This window comes from Drosophila arizonae, chromosome X (assembly GCF_054131065.1).
Source record: "Drosophila arizonae isolate 15081-1271.41 chromosome X, UAZ_ARI_1.0, whole genome shotgun sequence".
Lineage (NCBI taxonomy): Eukaryota > Metazoa > Arthropoda > Insecta > Diptera > Drosophilidae > Drosophila > Drosophila arizonae.
This window is the reverse complement of record NC_142927.1, coordinates 4,043,366-4,061,892: the sequence shown is the minus strand read 5'-3', so window position 1 is coordinate 4,061,892 and position 18,527 is coordinate 4,043,366. Positions and strand designations below refer to the sequence as shown.

Genomic DNA, 18,527 nt, shown 5'->3' with positions numbered 1-18,527 from the left:
ATATATATAGCACATGAGTCTGGCTTAAAGTAACACCCGAGGTGCGCTCAAAAAGTTTCGCAAAAATTGAATTTGAAGACTTGGCTCTGCTTGTAGTTGGCGGAAAATCTAACTAAGTGGGAATGAGAGAGATGGAAGAAGTTTGGAAAAACAAGATGAATATACATATGAATATGAATACATATATGAATATGAATATATATAGATATGAATATGAATATAACACATGAATCTGGCCTAAAAAGTTTCGTACAAATTGAATTTGAAGACTTTTGGCTCTGCTTCAATCTTTGCCGTTTCCATGTGGTAAAGCGAGGATAATGCAACGAGCCTGTGCTCCACTCAGACCTACGCCTCGTTCAACTTCCCAAGGAGCTGAAGGCGAACGAAGGAGTTTCAAGTGCTTCAAGAATGTGAATTATCCAATGGACATTGCTTTGATTTATTACCAAATAGATATAAGTACATACATAAATAAAAACACATGAGAGTTAATTTTGAACGGGACACACATAGAGTTTTATTTACAATTTGATAAGTTCGTATAGATCCATTAGATTCGATCAGATCTCGTATAAAACATTTACTGGTAGGCCGATTGCTGTGTATAAATGTATTCACTACATATATATGTATATAATAATATGTCCTTTTAAATAATGCCAGACATGAAATTTGAATAGTTCTAAATACAAATACAAATACAGACAAATTGATTTCTATGTATGCTTATATAAATATGTATATATATATATAGAGTATATATATATATATTTAATAGAGTTCCGCCTTTTGCATGACTGCTTCGACGAGGGCTTTGAAAGCATCTTCGATCATATTAATATGGAGCTGGGCATCGCGGTAGGAGCAGAGCTTCGCGCTCTCTGTTAGAGGCATTTGCATGGTGGTAACACCGAGGGAGGACTGCGAGTGGAGGCTGCGGCCGGTGTTCATCAGAATGTTGACGCAGTCGTCCGCTAGAATGGGAAACGTTTCGACGAACCGCACCATGGCGGGCAGCACGTGCCGCAGGAATTTGCATTTGGCCGATGCGGTGAGCAGCGAGAGCGTCGTCTGTATAACATTCAGACAGAACTTGGAGACGCCCAAGCTTTTGGGTATCGAATAGTTCAGGACCAGGTGTGACGTCAGCTCGATGGTGAAGATCTGTTTGTCCATTTCGGTGACGTTGAGGAATTCGTGCACGAAGTCAATGCAAATGTGCATCGAGGGCACGCTGGCCACGATCATCGGTATGACGGACTTGGGATACGTCTGGAAGTGCACCAGCTTGGCCAGCGACGGCTCCGTTATGAACGCCTGATGCACGTACGTGCCAATGATGCCCTGCAGCTCGCGCAGCTCCAGCTTCGCCACACGCGTGTCCGCCTTGCTGTCCATATAGTCCAGCACCTCGAGCAGTATGTGAACGGCCGCACTCTCCTGCGATGCAATCAGCGTCGTCTTCAGCTCCTCCCTGTCCGCGTCCGTTTGCACCAGTCCATTCTTGTCCAGCACCTGTTTCTGTTGCATGTGCACGTTTAGATAGGTCTTCGACGCAGCCAGGCTGCCCTTCAGAATTCGCAGCAGGATGACCAACATGTACGGGGAGCAGAACACCTCGCGTGAACATCTGCAGAGAAGAGATGGGATGAGGCAATTAATGGAAACTTTAGCTGGCCTATGGTGTATAATGGAGGGAGTAGCTAGTGGTAAAGGGGGCAAGGGTAAAGAGAAAGAAGGGGATAATAGGCATTTACAGTGGAAGTATGACAATATACGTATATAGAACTATTACATTGGACAATATTAGCTACAGTAGAACAAGGAATTTGGGAGAGAAAGGGATAGAGAATGGAAATATAATGGGTATTTATAGTGGGCACGGAAACGAAGAGAGAGGCCGAACAAATAGGGAAAGGGATAGAGGGGAAATGCTAAGTAATCTATATATACTATAGTAAGATCTTGCTGGCTTTTATAGGGTATATAGAGCATATAAGCTTAAGTAGAGTTAAGAGGCAGAGACAGAGAGAGAGAGAGAGAGAGAGAGAGAGAGAGAGAGAGAGATCTACGGGCATAGTCCATCCCATTTCAATAGCTTTTCAAGCTAAGCGACCTCGACTTAAAATATACAGGGTATCTTATGGTATGTATATAAATCACAAGTAATCTTGTTAAGCCGGCAATGCAAGACTCTATACATCAGACAGAGAAGGAGAGAAATTCATAGTGAGAGAGAGAGAGAGAGAGAGAGAGAGAGGAAGAAGTGAAAGTAAATGCAGTTACTGTTATATAAAAAGCATCTCTCACTCGTCTCACCCATCACACTTCACTCCGCTCCAACTAATAGGTATCTATAGTCTGGTCAACTCTGTAAGGGTTGCACTTCAAGATCTCCCTGAAGCACACATGAGAAAAGAACGGAAATATGGAGAGTCAGAGAGAGAGAGAAAGAGATTGTGATGCAATGCTCGAAAACCTTTTCGTCCGATCTCAACATACCCTAATACATCCATGGGCTCCAGCAGGCTCTCATTGGCAAAGGTGCGTCGATTGAGTGCATCCGAATTGTTGGTGATGGCGCGCAGCGACATGATCCAGAAGGTGGTGGGCAGCACGGCATTCAATCTCAGCCAGAGATCGTTATACAGGTCCTTGACATAGCGCGGCACATCCTTGCGAAAGACGTGCGGCAGATGCTGTACCAGCTGATGGGCATGTTGAGCTAACGCCTCCGGGGGCAGCTGCAGCAGACGCTTGAACAGGCGAATGGCCAGCCGTGGCTTCGTCTGGATATTTTTGAGGGCGCGCGTCAACAGCTCCGGCCTGAGATCGTACCCTTGATGGTGATCCAGGTCGATGGCTGTGGCCAAATAGTGCTCCTCCAGCCAATCGTCGACCATGCTCAAGTGCGGGTAGTTGGATATGATGAGCCGCAGCAACGGATGGAAAAGGGAGAGATAGTCATTGTGATACTGATGCGCCTTCTGCAGCAAGTACTTCAATGGCAGACCGCCAAGGAAATTGTTCGTGTACTCCTTCTGTTTGCGTCCGCCCAATGCGCTCTGGTTCATCAGCCGGGTGTCCTCGTACAGCATCAGATAGTAGATCATCAGCAGCTGCGAGGTGAGCGGACACGCCACCTCCACCTGGTTGAGCTCCTCGTTGGCGATCGTCGGCTGCAGCTCCTCGGCAAAGAAGGTGAGCGGCGAGGTGCGAAAGACGTGCAGAATCTCCTGTTCGGTGAACGGTCGATGCATGTGATCAATGCTGATCTTCCCCGTAGGATTCGGTATGATCAGCGTGTTAACGAAGACCTCAACTAATGCGGGCATCACCGGATGCACGGGCCGCACCGAGCTGCATATTTGCTTGAAGATCCACGATTTGATTGGAACTTTATGCTTGAGGAAGGTCCGCGATTTGAGCAGTTGATGTATGCAGTGGACTGGCAAATATCCCGGAATTGTGCCATTCAGATTGGGTGTCACGGGCACGCGAACAGCATGCAATGCCACCACCTGCTCCGTGAACAGATCCTGTGTAAACAGCTGCTTGATGCGGTTCGTACTGTTGGGCCGGATCGGTATCTTCATGGCGAGCGTGGAGCAGACCATTTCACTGATGGCCGTTATCTGATTGCTGTGAAAGTGTATGGCCAACAGGAGCAGCATCTCGCCCAAGGAGCTGCTCGTGCCCGAGCGCTTGCAGAAGAACGCATTCTCGCGAATGAGCCACTGCAGCCACTCCACAGCCTTGTTCTCCAGCGGAATCGTCGATACTAGCGACGGACAGGCTATCAGCATGCAGAGCGCCAGTGTGACAAACCGCACACCCGACGCCGTCGGCTGTGGGCAACTGGTGACCAGCTGGGACAATGCATTGATCTCATCGTCATTGAACTTTAGTCCTCCGATTCCTCTCAGCGCGCAATAGAGCCGCAGCAGGACAGCGCCTTGCAAATTGAAATCCTTTAGCTCGGACGCACTGCTGGTAATCTGCAGGATCTTCTGCAACAGCTCGATCCGCACCAGATTCAGTGCATCGCCCTTGCGCTTCTGACTGGTGCGAATATACAGTGCAAACCAGGAGCGTAGGTTCTGATCGTTGCCCAGCAGCAAGCCCGTTAGGAAGGCGATCTGTGAATGATAGCAGATGGGATTAGGCTGCGGCTTGATTAGAGTTGGATGCTGTTACCAAATCCTCGGAATGCTTGAGTGCCAGCTTGAGCATAAACGATGGCACCTTCATCATGTCCACGCACATGGAGCGATTGGCCAGCGCTTGTGAGGGATTCATTTCGCTGAGCGACATCAACAGCGCCAGACGCTGTTTGCCCTCGGCACCCTCCTCATCACAATTGGCAATGACATGTGAGACCACATCCCGATAGCAGTCTGGAAAATTAGCCACCAATGCGCAAACGATGCGATATCCATTTGGTACATGAACCAGAGCATCCGTTAGCTCCAAGATGTTAAGCAGGGAGGGCAGCTCGGCGAGAGCAATGCATAGTATGTCCACCACTTCCTCCAAATAGATGCCATCATCAAGGATTTCAGAATGGCTCGACACGCCCACAGATGCGCCCGACGATGGCTTTTGCTCGGCAATCGCTGCAACCTGTTGCTGAAGATTGAAGATTTCGGATAGGACGACGCGGACTTTGCGTGCCACATCTGCACGCTCGAAGCCAAGAGCAATGCCCGACTGAAGACCGTATTCAGGCTGCGGCTGCGGCTGACCCTGTCCATCGAAAAAGTTGGTCACACTGCTCGTTTTCTGGCGTGTAAGCAATTCCTTCTTAAGATCGTTCTCCAGCTCGTGATAGTTGACCTGGAGATAGGAGACGATACTATTGACCACCTCGATGCCAATGAGTACGGCGAGTATCTGTTTACGTGACTCCATCGAAGATTCGGTATTGTCCAGTGGCGAAAGCAGGCTCATTCGCACTAACGACGGTAATACCGGTCGAATCTCGGTCTCCGGGTAGCTGGCGAGAGATGTTATATCCAGATTCTGCATGGCGCCAAATACACGGGCCGTCACATCGTACATCTTGACCGGCATCGCGACAGGCGCACCTGTTGTCAACTTAATGACAATTTTTTTTTTTCAGTTCGTCTATCTTATGGATGCGATTCTCCAGACAACCGAGGATTTAGATACTCTGACTCTGAAGCATCGATATTAGCAACTCTTATCGATATGTTTTTGATTATTTAGTCCTTTCGGTACAGCCTCTGTAATTCAGCAACAATCATTTGAAGAGGACTACGCGCACAGATCATACCAGGCAAACTGATCTCAAAGCAAAGTGTTTTGGAGTCTACCGGTGTGATCGTGCTATGCGTGTGCTGCCAACTTATTTTTTGTTTTTCTTCAATAAATGAACTATCGAGTCGTTATGTTGTGAGCGCGCTCGATACATTGCTGTATCGATATTTCGATGTTTTTCTTTTACTGATACACACATTTTCCATTCCGTATTCAGCAGTCACTTTTTTTTTTACTCGCGAGTGAAGTTCGACCGCAAAGAATAAATGTGAATAAAAATAAATATATCGTGAAGTATCTATATGAATTGTGTATTTTATGAATCAATTAGGGAAAATTGAACAGCAAGTTTGCCGAGTAGGTAAGTGAAAGTTTCTATCAGTGCAGTGCAATGCAAACAGGCGGCAAATATAAAAAATCAAATGTCGGAAAGAAGCATAAAAAATAGACCAACGCCCCAGTAGTGCTCAGTGCCGTGTGCCTCTAGTGAGACGAAGAAGCAGCAGCAGTAATAGTAGTATTGGTAGTATTTGTAGTTGTAGTAGCTGAGGAGTCGGAAAAAGTATCTCAAAGTCGAAATGTGGGCCAATTGGATGCAGTGTTAAATAACTGATATATAATCCATGTGTATACGTATGTATAGATACATGATCGAACCTACTTATATATCTATCTACATATGTATATGTATGCGTGTGAATACGTACATACATACATAATAAAAACATCATCGATTAAAATTGCCTGCCCCCGTCTATCGCAGTCGCAGTACGTTCGCTGCTGGCGTTGATGACATCATTCGGTGTTATTTTTTTTTTTCAGTTCGTTTAGTCTGTGCGATGTCAGAGCGTAGCGCAGGGTCGTGCGTGTGAGTGTATCTATGTGAGTTTGCGTGTGAATGTGTGAGTTTGTGTGCGTACTGCTCCGTTACTGGACGAATACGTGCGTGTAAACGAATATTTGAATTAACTCAAATCAAAACAAAGAAGTATGAGAATAAGGAAAATTGAATTAATTTCTATTAAAACAGCGAACTGAAAGAACTTGAATTACATTTGCGTCACCGCTCAATAAAAAGTGCGATAAAAGCAATATATTTAATCAAGATATACATATACATATGTACATTTAAAAAAATGTTTTTAATCATACACGGGCACACACACACATAAACGCATAGTATCTATCTCTTACTCCCTTTCTCGTCTTGCTACTTTTTATACTCTCACTCAAACACACGCACACACTAACAGCAGAATGCACTTTGAAATACAGTTACGTGCAACATACACACACATACACACGTAAACACACGGCCCATGTAAAAATAGGAAATCCTTCCAAGAGGTCACGAGTTGAATTTGAAGTTGTTTATCGATACATGGAAATGGGTGGAAAACAGAACGAGAAACTGTGCTGCACTTGTCCATATATGCTTTCAGTTTATATGTATATTATACATGTATAAATGTGTGTACGGTATTTGTGAGAGTGTGTTTGCGTTAAGGTTTGGCCCACCTTCTTAATGAACGCCGCTGTCGGCTGCCTTAAAAAAACAAAAATGACAAATCAACGGCCATAACTCAAATTGTACAGTTGTAAGGTAATAAGCACGTACTGATGTATATAAGTATGTACGTAAGTATGTGTGTGTGCATGTTAACTTGTGAGCTGGAGAAGCCTCATAATAAAAACAACAAAAAACAGGTTTTCCATATTGTAAGAAAAAAAACAAGCATATAATTAAACAATGAAGTTTTCACTGCTGTAATGGCTGCCCTGGTTAATTGAAATTGAACGTCGTCAATTGCACAACTCCAACGCCCCAGAAGAAAAACCGCGCCTCTTGCTTGCTAATCGAATCAATGTGATGAACTCACTTCCAGCAAGATCAACTGGAGACACAGAAACACACAGACACACGCACGCACAACAAAAGTAAATATGCGTTCATACTATGTACATATATGTTTGTGTGTATGCAATCATAATTGCAAAGCTGGTCGAGCTGAGTTCAAAACCTACCCCATTTGCTGGGCTTGCTGAATACGATGACAGCAAGTCGGCCTCCCACTCTCACTCCCTCCCGCAGTCGGTCGAGTCAGTTTGTTCTTCTTCTTCTTCGCTCTCATTAGCTCTCTTCGAGTTACACAGTTATGCTCTCACGCGCTCTCTTTGTGTGCGTGTGCCGCCTGTTTGTTTGTTTGTTTGTGTTGCGTTGGTGTGGTTGTCGTTCTTGTTGTTGTTCCTCTTTCGCTCTGTTTTCGTTGTGCTCGCTCTCTATCAGTCTTTACGGTCATCTCTCAGTCGCCTGTCGGCGGCGAGTTTTAAGCTTCGTTTTCGTTATAATCAGCAAAATATTACGTAATAGATAATAGAGCCGCGTGAATCTGAATGCGAATGTGTGCTATGCGCTCATAAATATGTATGTAAATAAAGATGTGTGCTAAATTCCCTATTGTTTTCGTTTTGTCGCTTTTTGTTAGTTTTATTGTTGTTGCAAAATTAGCTCATGCCCATTGAGAGCGTAAATTAAATCAGCGAGGCAACAGCATAGAAAAAATCAACATATTCGACTGCAATTTTTAAGAGTGATGTGTTAAATAGAAAGATAAAAACATAATTGCCCCAACTAATGTAAGCTCGTATCTATGTGTGTCTGTGTGTGTGTATACAGCATGAAGGGAATGACCTGCACAGCTTGGAATAAAGGTCAAAATACACTTGCCTGCATAGTTGTATCTTTGTGTGTGTGTATGTGTGCAGCGGTTCCCATAGGTATAGATAAAAAAAAAAGCCGCTCACACACGTATGCGTTTATGTGTATTGGTTTCATTTCTATTTTTTGGTCATGCCGATAGTTTTTTGAATTGAATTTCCTGCAATTTCACCAGCAAGCGATTTAAATCAGTGCGTCCCTCCCACTTTGTGTGACCGCCCACAACCTGTCACACTTTTTATTTTGTTTGAAAACGGGAATCAGAATTGGAATGAGAATCGCAGTGTGGATGGGGCGTGATGTAATCGCGTTAACTATAAAGCCAAAAAAATAATGAATAGACAAACAGAAATACACACACACACATACACATACATTTGCATCAGTGTAGCAACATACAGTAAGCGACAATTGTGATCGGACTTGTTAGCCAGTTGACCCAGGCGACCCGCGTGCCACTCAATGTGACGCCATTGTGTCTTATGAATCATCAAGAGAGAAAAGTGTATCGAGGGGAGGAAAGCGAAGTGAAAACCACCCACCCAGGCGTGAATGAATATATTTATACACATATGTATTTTTATGCAGAAAACTTTACCCAAACCTGAAGAGAAAAACGACAATAAAACTTTATTAACAATGGAAGTACAGCGAAAACTATTTCGAGTGAACATATGCATGAAAATAAAGCAAGAAACAGCTGTTTAAACGGAAATATTATAGTTTTATTTCTTGACTAATAAAAACAAAACATATTATGAAAGCTGTTATATTAGAATAAATGTAGATATAACAGTTTGTGTACTTAGAGAAAATGTTGAATTCATTAATTAGTTCTTGTAAATAAAAATTAAGAAGCTAATAACTAACAAGCTGCAAGCTGAGCTAATGGTAGTTAATTCAGCTGTCCATTAATAGGCTCCATTTTAGACTCGAGTGTTGCGGTTTTTTTTTAGAGCATTGCTAATCTAATCGAGTGAATAACTCACAAGGCAGCAGGCAGAACGTTGCTGTGTAGCCGAACCGACTGCGTAATACCCATTAGTATTACAATAGCAGTTGAAAGTATCAGTGGACAATTTAAGATCGGGCTGTGCTGTGGAACAATGATAGTCATTATCTTTTTTAAAGGAACGTTTATCTTGAAATAATTTTAAAAATATCGAAAAGAGTATTGTAAAATAATTTCATTAGCAATTCTTTTTAAAAGATTATATTTATCACTTATTTATTTTTACGTGCAAGCCCAAGATAAGAAAACATGGAAACAAGAAAGACAAAAAATGCAAAAGTATCGACAATGGAATAGACGAAATTATATATTATATTATCTTTATATGTATATCTATATCTCTATATTTTATATTTTCTTTTTTTTTCATTCTTTGCAGTTATTCTTTGAGGTTTATTTTCGGTTCGGAATTGGGGGGATACAAAATTGAATTCTTTGCGGTAGTGAGAATTGTGGACAATCTAAACAAGGAGAGCTGACAAAATGACGACGGACATTTCAATTGTTCGATGGGACCCCAGCCAGGGTCCAGGCAACGAATATATCGATGAATACGAATACGATGGCGGCAATTCCAGTTCGCGGCTATTTGAGAGGTCGCGCATCAAGGCCCTTGCCGAGGAGCGAGAGAGCGTACAGAAGAAGACGTTCACCAAATGGGTGAATTCGCATCTCTGCCGGGTCAATTGCCGCATTGCCGATCTCTATGTGGATATGCGGGACGGCAAGCATTTGATCAAGCTGCTGGAGGTTCTATCCGGCGAACGACTGCCCAAGCCCACCAAGGGCAAGATGCGTATACACTGCCTCGAGAATGTCGATAAGGCGCTTCAGTTTCTGCGAGAACAGCGCGTCCATCTGGAGAATATTGGCTCTCACGACATTGTCGATGGCAACGCCTCACTCAATCTCGGTCTCATTTGGACGATTATCTTGCGCTTCCAGGTATGTTATTTACAGTTCCAGTTTCGGTTCTAGTTGGATCCTGTTCCAATTACAGTACCAGTTATGTTAGGAAATGTAATTTAGTGAGTGCTGAGTTCTGTTAACAGTTCTGTTGATAATGATAATGAATTCATTTAACATTTAAATGTTTAAGTTAACAGTTGCTTTTAGTAAGCAGGATAAGGATGAGAAATGATAAATGTTAAATTAATTAAAGTCAGTTAATGTCAGATAATAACATATATTAACATATTAATGTTATGAATAGCAGTGATAACAGTTGAAGGCTAATTTAGCTGTCGAGAAGAAGAAGAATATCTTATGTAAGTTTACATAGCAGCGAAATAACTTCCACTAAATGTTAGTTATGCCAGCTGTTAAGTTTGTAACAGTAGATACTATTTAACATAAAATACACACTTTAGATTACAGTTCATAAACAGATAAAGTGTGAGAACCAATTGAAGATGAACTTGGGATTTTCATGTAGTTCTTTGCTTGAATTCTTAAATTTTCAACGACTAACTTTCGCTGGATAACTAGAAGGCTCTAATAGCGATATAGATATAAAATTGGTATTGTTATAATATGATCAGATCTGAACTTATTCTAGATGTAGAACAGATATATGCATAGTTACACCAGAACCATATCTCTAGCTCTAGATTCTTTATACTATATGAACAATTTGTATATTATGCTCGCAAATAGATTCAAGATATCACCATCGAGGAGGTGGACAACAAGGAGACAAAGTCAGCCAAGGATGCGCTGCTGCTGTGGTGCCAGATGAAGACCGCTGGCTATCACAATGTGAATGTGAGGAACTTTACGACCTCGTGGCGGGATGGATTGGCCTTCAATGCGATCATACACAAACACCGTCCAGATCTAGTGCAATTTGAGAAGCTATCGAAGACCAATGCCATACACAACCTAAACAATGCGTTCGATGTGGCCGAGGATAAGCTTGGATTGGCCAAGCTTCTGGACGCCGAGGATGTGTGCGTGGATCATCCGGATGAGAAGTCGATCATAACTTATGTGGTCACGTACTATCACTACTTCAGCAAGCTGAAGCAGGAGACGGTGCAGGGCAAGCGTATTGGCAAAGTGGTTGGCATTGCCATGGAGAACGATAAGATGATCCATGACTATGAGCACTTCACCAGCGATCTGCTGAAATGGATCGAAACGACAATACAATCGCTGGGTGAGCGCGAGTTCGAGAACTCCCTGGCCGGCGTCCAAGGTCAACTGGCGCAGTTCTCCAATTATCGCACCATCGAGAAGCCGCCCAAATTTGTGGAGAAGGGCAACCTGGAGGTATTGCTCTTCACGCTCCAATCCAAGATGCGAGCAAACAACCAGAAACCCTACACTCCCAAGGAGGGTAAAATGATATCGGACATCAACAAGGCCTGGGAGCGATTGGAGAAGGCCGAGCATGAGCGTGAGTTGGCGCTGCGCGAGGAACTGATCCGCCAAGAGAAACTTGAACAGCTGGCGGCACGCTTCGATCGCAAGGCTTCCATGCGTGAGACCTGGCTGTCAGAGAATCAGCGACTTGTTAGCCAGGATAACTTTGGCTTCGATCTGGCCGCTGTGGAGGCGGCTGCCAAGAAGCACGAAGCCATCGAAACAGACATCTTTGCATACGAGGAACGTGTCCAGGCCGTTGTCGCTGTTTGTGATGAACTGGAATCGGAGCGTTATCACGATGTCAAACGTATTCTGTTGCGCAAGGACAATGTCATGCGTTTGTGGACGTATCTATTGGAGCTGTTGCGTGCTCGTCGTATGCGTCTGGAGATCTCGCTGCAACTGCAGCAGAACTTCCAAGAGATGCTCTACATCCTGGACAATATGGAGGAAATCAAACAGCTGCTGATGACCGATGACTATGGCAAGCATTTGATGGGTGTCGAGGATCTGCTCCAGAAGCATTCGCTAGTTGAGGCCGACATCAATATATTGGGTGAGCGTGTCAAGGTCGTTGTGCAGAACTCACAGAAATTCCTCAGTGAGGATCCCGAATCGTACAAGCCTTGCGATCCCGAAATCATTGTCAGCCGTGTCCAGCAGCTGGAGGATGCGTATGCTGAGCTGGTGCGTCGTGCTGTTGAGCGTCGCAGCCATTTGGAGGAGAGCCGCAAGCTTTGGCAGTTCTACTGGGATACCGCCGATGAGGAGAACTGGATCAAGGAGAAGGAACAGATCGTCTCAACCGATGAGATCGGTCACGATTTGACCACGGTCAATCTGTTGCTGAGCAAGCACAAGGCACTCGAATCGGAGATCACATCGCATGATCCCCAACTCCAGAACGTGGCCAAGGTGGGTGCTGAGCTCATTACCGAAGGTCACTTGGGCGCCGATCGTATTAAGGATCGCCTCAAGGAGATTTTGTCCAAGTGGGATCATCTGCTCGACTTGACCAAGTATCGTCGCCAGCGACTGGAGAACGCTGTCGAATACTTCCAGCTGTTTGCCGATGCCGACGATGTGGACAACTGGATGCTGGACACGCTACGCATTGTCTCCAGCGAGGATGTCGGTCGCGATGAGGCTAACGTTCAGTCGCTGTTGAAGAAGCACAAGGATGTCGCCGATGAGCTGAAGAACTACGCCGAGGTTATTGACGCCCTGCACAAACAGGCCGAGACTCTGAAACTCAATGAGCCCGAGAAGGCGAATGTGGACAAGCGTCTGGAGGCAATCGATACACGCTACAAGGAGCTGACCGAGCTGGCCAAGCTGCGCAAACAGCGTCTCCTCGACGCACTCAGCTTGTACAAGCTGATGTCCGAGGCCGATGGTGTGGAGCAATGGATCAAGGAGAAGACCAAGATGTTGGACACCATGGTGCCTGGCAAGGATATCGAAGATGTGGAGATCATGAAGCATCGCTTCGAGGGCTTCGACAAGGAAATGAATGCCAATGCGTCACGTGTGGCCGTTGTCAATCAGCTCGCCCGCCAGCTGCTCCACGTCGAGCATCCCAATTCGGATGAGATTCTCGACCGCCAGAATCATCTCAACCAGGAGTGGTCGACACTGCGCGAAAAGGCCGAAGCTAAGATGGATGACTTGAAGTCCGCTCATGGTGTGCAGACCTTCTACATTGAGTGCCGCGAGACAATCTCGTGGATTGAGGACAAGAAGCGCATCCTTACCGAAACGGACAGCCTGGAGATGGACTTGACCGGAGTGATGACGCTACAGCGCCGTCTCAGCGGCATGGATCGCGATCTGGCTGCCATTCAGGCAAAACTGTCGAGCCTGGGCCGCGAAGCCGATAGCATTGAGGTGGAACATCCAGAGGAGGCCCAACTGATCCGTAACCGTATCGCACAAATTGAACTGATCTGGGAGCAGTTGACACAGATGCTGAAGGAGCGCGACTCCAAGCTGGAGGAGGCTGGCGACTTGCATCGCTTCCTGCGCGATCTGGATCACTTCCAGACTTGGTTGACCAAGACCCAAACAGATGTTGCTTCCGAAGATACGCCCACATCGCTGCCAGAGGCCGAGAAGCTGTTGAACCAGCATCAATCCATTCGCGAGGAAATCGACAACTATACCGAGGACTACAAATCCATGATGGAGTACGGTGAGCGCTTGACCTCCGAGGGCAATACGTCCGAGGATCCGCAGTATATGTTCTTGCGAGAGCGCTTGAACGCATTGAAGGACGGCTGGGAGGAGCTGCATCAGATGTGGGAGAATCGTCAAGTGTTGCTGTCGCAGAGTCTCGATCAGCAGCTCTTCAACCGGGATGCTCGCCAGACCGAGGTGCTGCTTAGCCAGCAGGAGCATTTCCTGAGCAAGGACGACACGCCGGTTAATCTAGAACAGGCCGAGAATCAATTGAAACGTCATGAAGCCTTCCTCACCACCATGGAGGCCAACGATGATAAGATCAATACGCTGCTCCAGGTGGCCGACACCCTTGTGGAGAAGGAGCACTTCGATGCGGAAAAGATTGGCAAGCGAGCGGAGAATATAACCGGACGTCGCGACGATAATCGCCAGCGGGCGCTTGATCAGCACGAGAAGCTAAAGAACCAGGTGAAATTGCACGAATTCTTGCAGGATCTGGAGGAATTGGCCGAGTGGGTGCAGGAGAAGTATGTCACATCGCAGGATGAGACCTACCGTAGCGCCAAGACCATTCACTCCAAATGGACAAGGCATCAGGCCTTCGAGGCTGAGATTGCTGCTAACAAGGAGCGCCTGTACGAGGCCGAGAAGTCCGCCCAGGAGCTGTCCAAGGAGAAGCCCGAGTTCAAGGATGTCATCGAGCCGAAACTTAAGGAGCTGGCTAAGCAATTCGATGACCTCGAGGTGCACACCAAGGAGAAGGGCGCCCTGCTCTTCGATGCCAATCGCGAGGTGCTGGTTCAGCAGACATGCGATGACATCGACTCCTACATTACAGATCTGGAGAAGCAGATCGTGAGCGGTGACACTGCCAACGATCTGACCTCTGTCAATATACTCATGCAGAAGCAACAGGTCATCCAGACCCAGATGGCGGTCAAGGCACGCCAAGTAGAAGAGATTGACAAGCAGACCGAATATCTGCAAAAGACAGTGCCCGAGGAGAAGATCGAACCGATTGTCGTCAAGAAGACGGCAGTGCTAGAGCGCTTCGAGAAGATCAAGGCGCCGTTGCTGGAGCGCCAGAAGCAGCTGGAGAAGAAGAAGGAGGCCTTCCAGTTCTGTCGCGATGTCGAGGATGAGAAACTCTGGATCAATGAAAAGCTGCCCGTGGCCAACTCCACAGATTATGGCAACTCTCTCTTCAATGTGCATGTTTTGAAGAAGAAGAACCAATCGCTGGCCACCGAAATCGATAACCACGAGCCACGCATCAATGCCATCTGCAACAATGGCCGCAAGCTGATCGATGAGGGTCACGAGGATGCAAAGAAATTCGAAGCCTTGATCAGCGACCTAACAGCCAAATGGCAGGAGCTGAAGGATGCGATCGAGAATCGCAAGCGTCATCTGCTCGAGTCGGAGAAGGTGCAGCAGTACTTCTTCGATGCCCAGGAGGCTGAGTCATGGATGAGCGAACAGGAGCTCTACATGATGGTCGAGGATCGCGGCAAGGACGAGATCAGTGCCCAAAATCTAATGAAGAAACACGAAAATCTTGAGCAATCCGTGGAGGACTATGCCAACACCATTCGTCAGCTAGGCGAGGTAGCACGCCAATTCAGCAGCGATGATGTATCCAGCGGTGATGCCGTTGCCGTTAAGCAGTCCCAGCTGGACAAGCTGTACGCAGGTCTCAAGGATCTGGCTGGCGAGCGTCGCGCTCGCTTGAATGAAGCGCTGCAGCTGTTCATGCTGAGCCGCGAGGTTGACGATCTAGAGCAATGGATTACCGATCGTGAGGTGGTTGCCGGCTCACAGGAACTTGGCCAGGATTATGATCATGTGACGCTACTCTCTGAGCGTTTCAATGAGTTTGCCCGTGACACCGAGGCGGTGGGAGGAGAACGCGTGGCCAAGGTCAATGGCATTGCGGATAATCTGATACAGGCTGGACATTCGGATTCGGCAACGATTGCCGAGTGGAAGGATAATCTGAACGAGTCGTGGCAGGATCTGTTGGAGCTGATTGAGACACGTACCCAGATGTTGGCCGCATCGCGGGAGTTGCACAAATTCTTCCATGACTGCAAAGATGTCCTGGGTCGCATACTCGAGAAGCAGCACGGCGTCTCCGATGAGCTGGGCCGTGATGCTGGCTCCGTGTCAACGTTGCAGCGTAAACACTACAACTTCCTGCAGGATCTGACAACTCTGTATTCGCAAGTGCAACAGATTCAGGAGGAATCTGCCAAGCTGCAGGATGCCTATGCCGGCGACAAGGCCAAGGAGATAACCAATCGGGAACAGGAAGTGCTCCATGCCTGGGACAACCTGCAGGCCATGTGCGATGCACGCAGACAAAAGTTGGCCGACACCGGCGATCTGTTCCGGTTCTTTAATATGGTGCGCATCCTCACCATCTGGATGGAGGATCTGGTGCGCCAGATGAACACTTCGGAGAAGCCGCGCGACGTATCCGGCGTCGAGCTGCTCATGAACAACCATCAGAGTCTAAAGGCCGAGATCGATACGCGCGAGGATAACTTCAGTGCGTGCATATCGCTCGGCAAGGAGCTGTTAACGCGCAATCATTATGCCTCCGCTGACATCAAGGATCGCCTGAAGCAGCTGAACAACAGTCGCAATGCCCTGCTCCTACGCTGGGAGGAACGTTGGGAGAATCTGCAATTGAGTAAGTCACGAACATGATCGAATCTGTTATCGAATGTGCCTAATCGAAATGTCCAAACTTTTCAGTTCTGGAGGTGTACCAGTTTGCCCGAGATGCTGCCGTTGCCGAGGCATGGCTTATCGCCCAAGAGCCATATCTGCTCTCCTCCGAGCTGGGACACACCATCGATGAGGTTGAGAATCTGATCAAAAAGCACGAAGCATTCGAAAAGTCAGCCGCCGCACAGGAGGAGCGCTTCAGCGCACTTGAGCGTTTGACAACAGTAAGCCATGACATTTGCTTGTCATTCGATTGCCATTGAGCTGTCGTTTGGACTGAATTTCATTTAGTTCTCATTCGACTGTCGTTCGACTCACATCAATATTCTAATCGTAAAATTTTTTCGTGCAGTTTGAGCTTAAGGAAATGAAACGGCGCCAAGAGAAAGCGGAGGAGGCTGAACGCCAGCGCATTAAGGAGGAACAGGAGGCTAAGGCCGCATCCGAGGCTGCAGAGTTGGCCAAGCGTGAGGCCGAGCGTCGCGATGATGTCGATGTGGGCGCTGGTGCCCATGACGAAGCAGGTAGGATTAGATGGGAATGGAAGCACACATAAACTCTTACCTCACCTGTCTATCTGTCTATTTAACATTCTTATTAACAATCTCTGATCTACGCTCGTATGTACGTACATAACCTCAATTAAAATCTGAATATTGCATCTCATTCACTCATGCTTACCATATATCTATCTACATATATTTATATGTATATAAATATATATATATATATATACATAACGACGGATTAACAACACTCATCAACTAACCTAAACGAAACGCAGCTGCTGCAGACACGGCCGTCGATACCGAGCGCGTTATCGAGACCCAAACAGGTATAGCTTGCTTGCTTGTCCAACTCAAGGTCAAGGAGCACTCTAACTAACTATCTATCTATGTCTAACTATATGTAACCATTTGCATCTTTCTCATTTCAAAGTTGATACACCTATATATCTGTTATGTTTTGTTTTGTGCATCAACTAATCGAAGTTTCTTATGTAGAGCGTGGCGCCACACCAGCTGCTGGAGATGGTCAGGAGGGATATGTGACCCGAAAGCATGAATGGGAGTCGGCTACCAAGAAGGCCTCCAATAGATCCTGGGATAAGGTAAGCAACAACAACAAGATATTGAGAATATTGATTTGATAAATATCTTTGCTCTATACATTTATAAATCTAATATACGTTGTCTTTCAGGTTTACATGGCTGCACGAAGCGGACGCGTTTCGTTCTTCAAAGATCAGAAGGGTTGCAAGAGCAATCCCGAATTGACCTTCCGCGGTGAGCCCAGTTATGATCTGCAGGGCGCTGTCATCGAAATAGCCAGTGATTATACCAAGAAGAAGCACGTGCTGCGAGTAAAGTGAGTATTGAAATGCGAAATCGAATTGGAGGAGCTCTATTAATCGAATCCCTCTCTTCTTTCTTCTAATGCTTAGGCTCGCTAGTGGCGCTGAGTTCTTGCTGCAGGCCCACGATGATACCGAGATGTCACAGTGGGTGTCCGCTTTGAAGGCCCAGAGCGAATCGGCAGCTGTGGCGGCTAGCAGATCCCAAACTTTGCCAGCTACTTCACAAAAGGACGAACCAAAGCGCAGATCGTTTTTTACTTTAAAGAAAAAGTAAATGCAATTATATAAGAGCAGCTAATTAAAACAATACAAAAAAAAAAAAAAAAACAACAACAACAAAAATTCATATATTTTTTTCATATATTTAATGCAAAACTTATTTCATAAAAAAAAAAAAATCTTGCAAGAGAGAAAGAGCAAAACGTAAACGTAAAACATTATTATGCTTATCAAATTTGCACGATAAATACTGCTATTATTGATTAAACGTATGTATCTTATTTATTTAAACAAATACAAAGTAATATAAATATAAAGAAAACAAAAAAAAAAACACACAAAAAAAAAAAACTGAGAACAACTCGTGTATGCATTTCAATGTATTCGATAAATAAACGAATTATTCCTCTACAGTACACACACAAATTGTTGCCATTTAATCTGCTATAGTATGTAGCGCATCCATTAAACTCACGCACAATCAATGGGGCGGGAGCACAACAGCGGGCTTTACTGTACTAGACAGTCAGTAGTAATTGAGGGTTGATTTATGCTTGAAATTGGGTTGAGCTGCGATGAGGTCATAATAACAACAACAAAAGAAAGAACAAATTTTCGTTAAGCCGACTGGCTGAATGAAAGGTCATCCAGTTGCA

At 45.7% G+C, this 18,527-nt stretch overlaps 2 protein-coding genes across 8 annotated transcripts; one reads left to right on the top strand and one right to left on the bottom strand.

Moving 5' to 3' along the window:
• Positions 1 to 491: 491 nt before the first annotated feature.
• On the bottom strand, positions 492 to 5,386 carry IntS2 (integrator complex subunit 2). The gene is made up of 3 exons (XM_018013904.2): positions 4,201 to 5,386; positions 2,506 to 4,142; positions 492 to 1,633 (listed from the first exon to the last, which is right to left on the bottom strand). The coding sequence occupies exons 1-3, from the start codon at positions 5,074 to 5,076 to the stop codon at positions 775 to 777; spliced, it is 3,372 nt and encodes a 1,123-aa protein (XP_017869393.2). The 5' UTR covers positions 5,077 to 5,386; the 3' UTR covers positions 492 to 774.
• An 81-nt stretch (positions 5,387 to 5,467) lies between these two features.
• On the top strand, positions 5,468 to 17,994 carry beta-Spec (spectrin beta chain). 7 transcript variants are annotated; one of them, XM_089475570.1, is made up of 9 exons: positions 5,468 to 5,640; positions 9,394 to 9,959; positions 10,671 to 16,257; positions 16,323 to 16,519; positions 16,648 to 16,819; positions 17,080 to 17,130; positions 17,300 to 17,406; positions 17,497 to 17,663; positions 17,740 to 17,994. In XM_089475570.1, the coding sequence occupies exons 2-9, from the start codon at positions 9,498 to 9,500 to the stop codon at positions 17,924 to 17,926; spliced, it is 6,930 nt and encodes a 2,309-aa protein (XP_089331696.1). In that variant the 5' UTR covers positions 5,468 to 5,640; positions 9,394 to 9,497; the 3' UTR covers positions 17,927 to 17,994. The 7 variants fall into 7 exon arrangements, with proteins under 7 accessions (XP_089331696.1, XP_017870881.1, XP_017870882.1 ...); XM_018015392.2 differs by having other exon boundaries at positions 5,468 to 5,644; XM_089475569.1 differs by lacking the exon at positions 5,468 to 5,640 and adding an exon at positions 5,759 to 5,916.
• Positions 17,995 to 18,527: the final 533 nt, after the last annotated feature.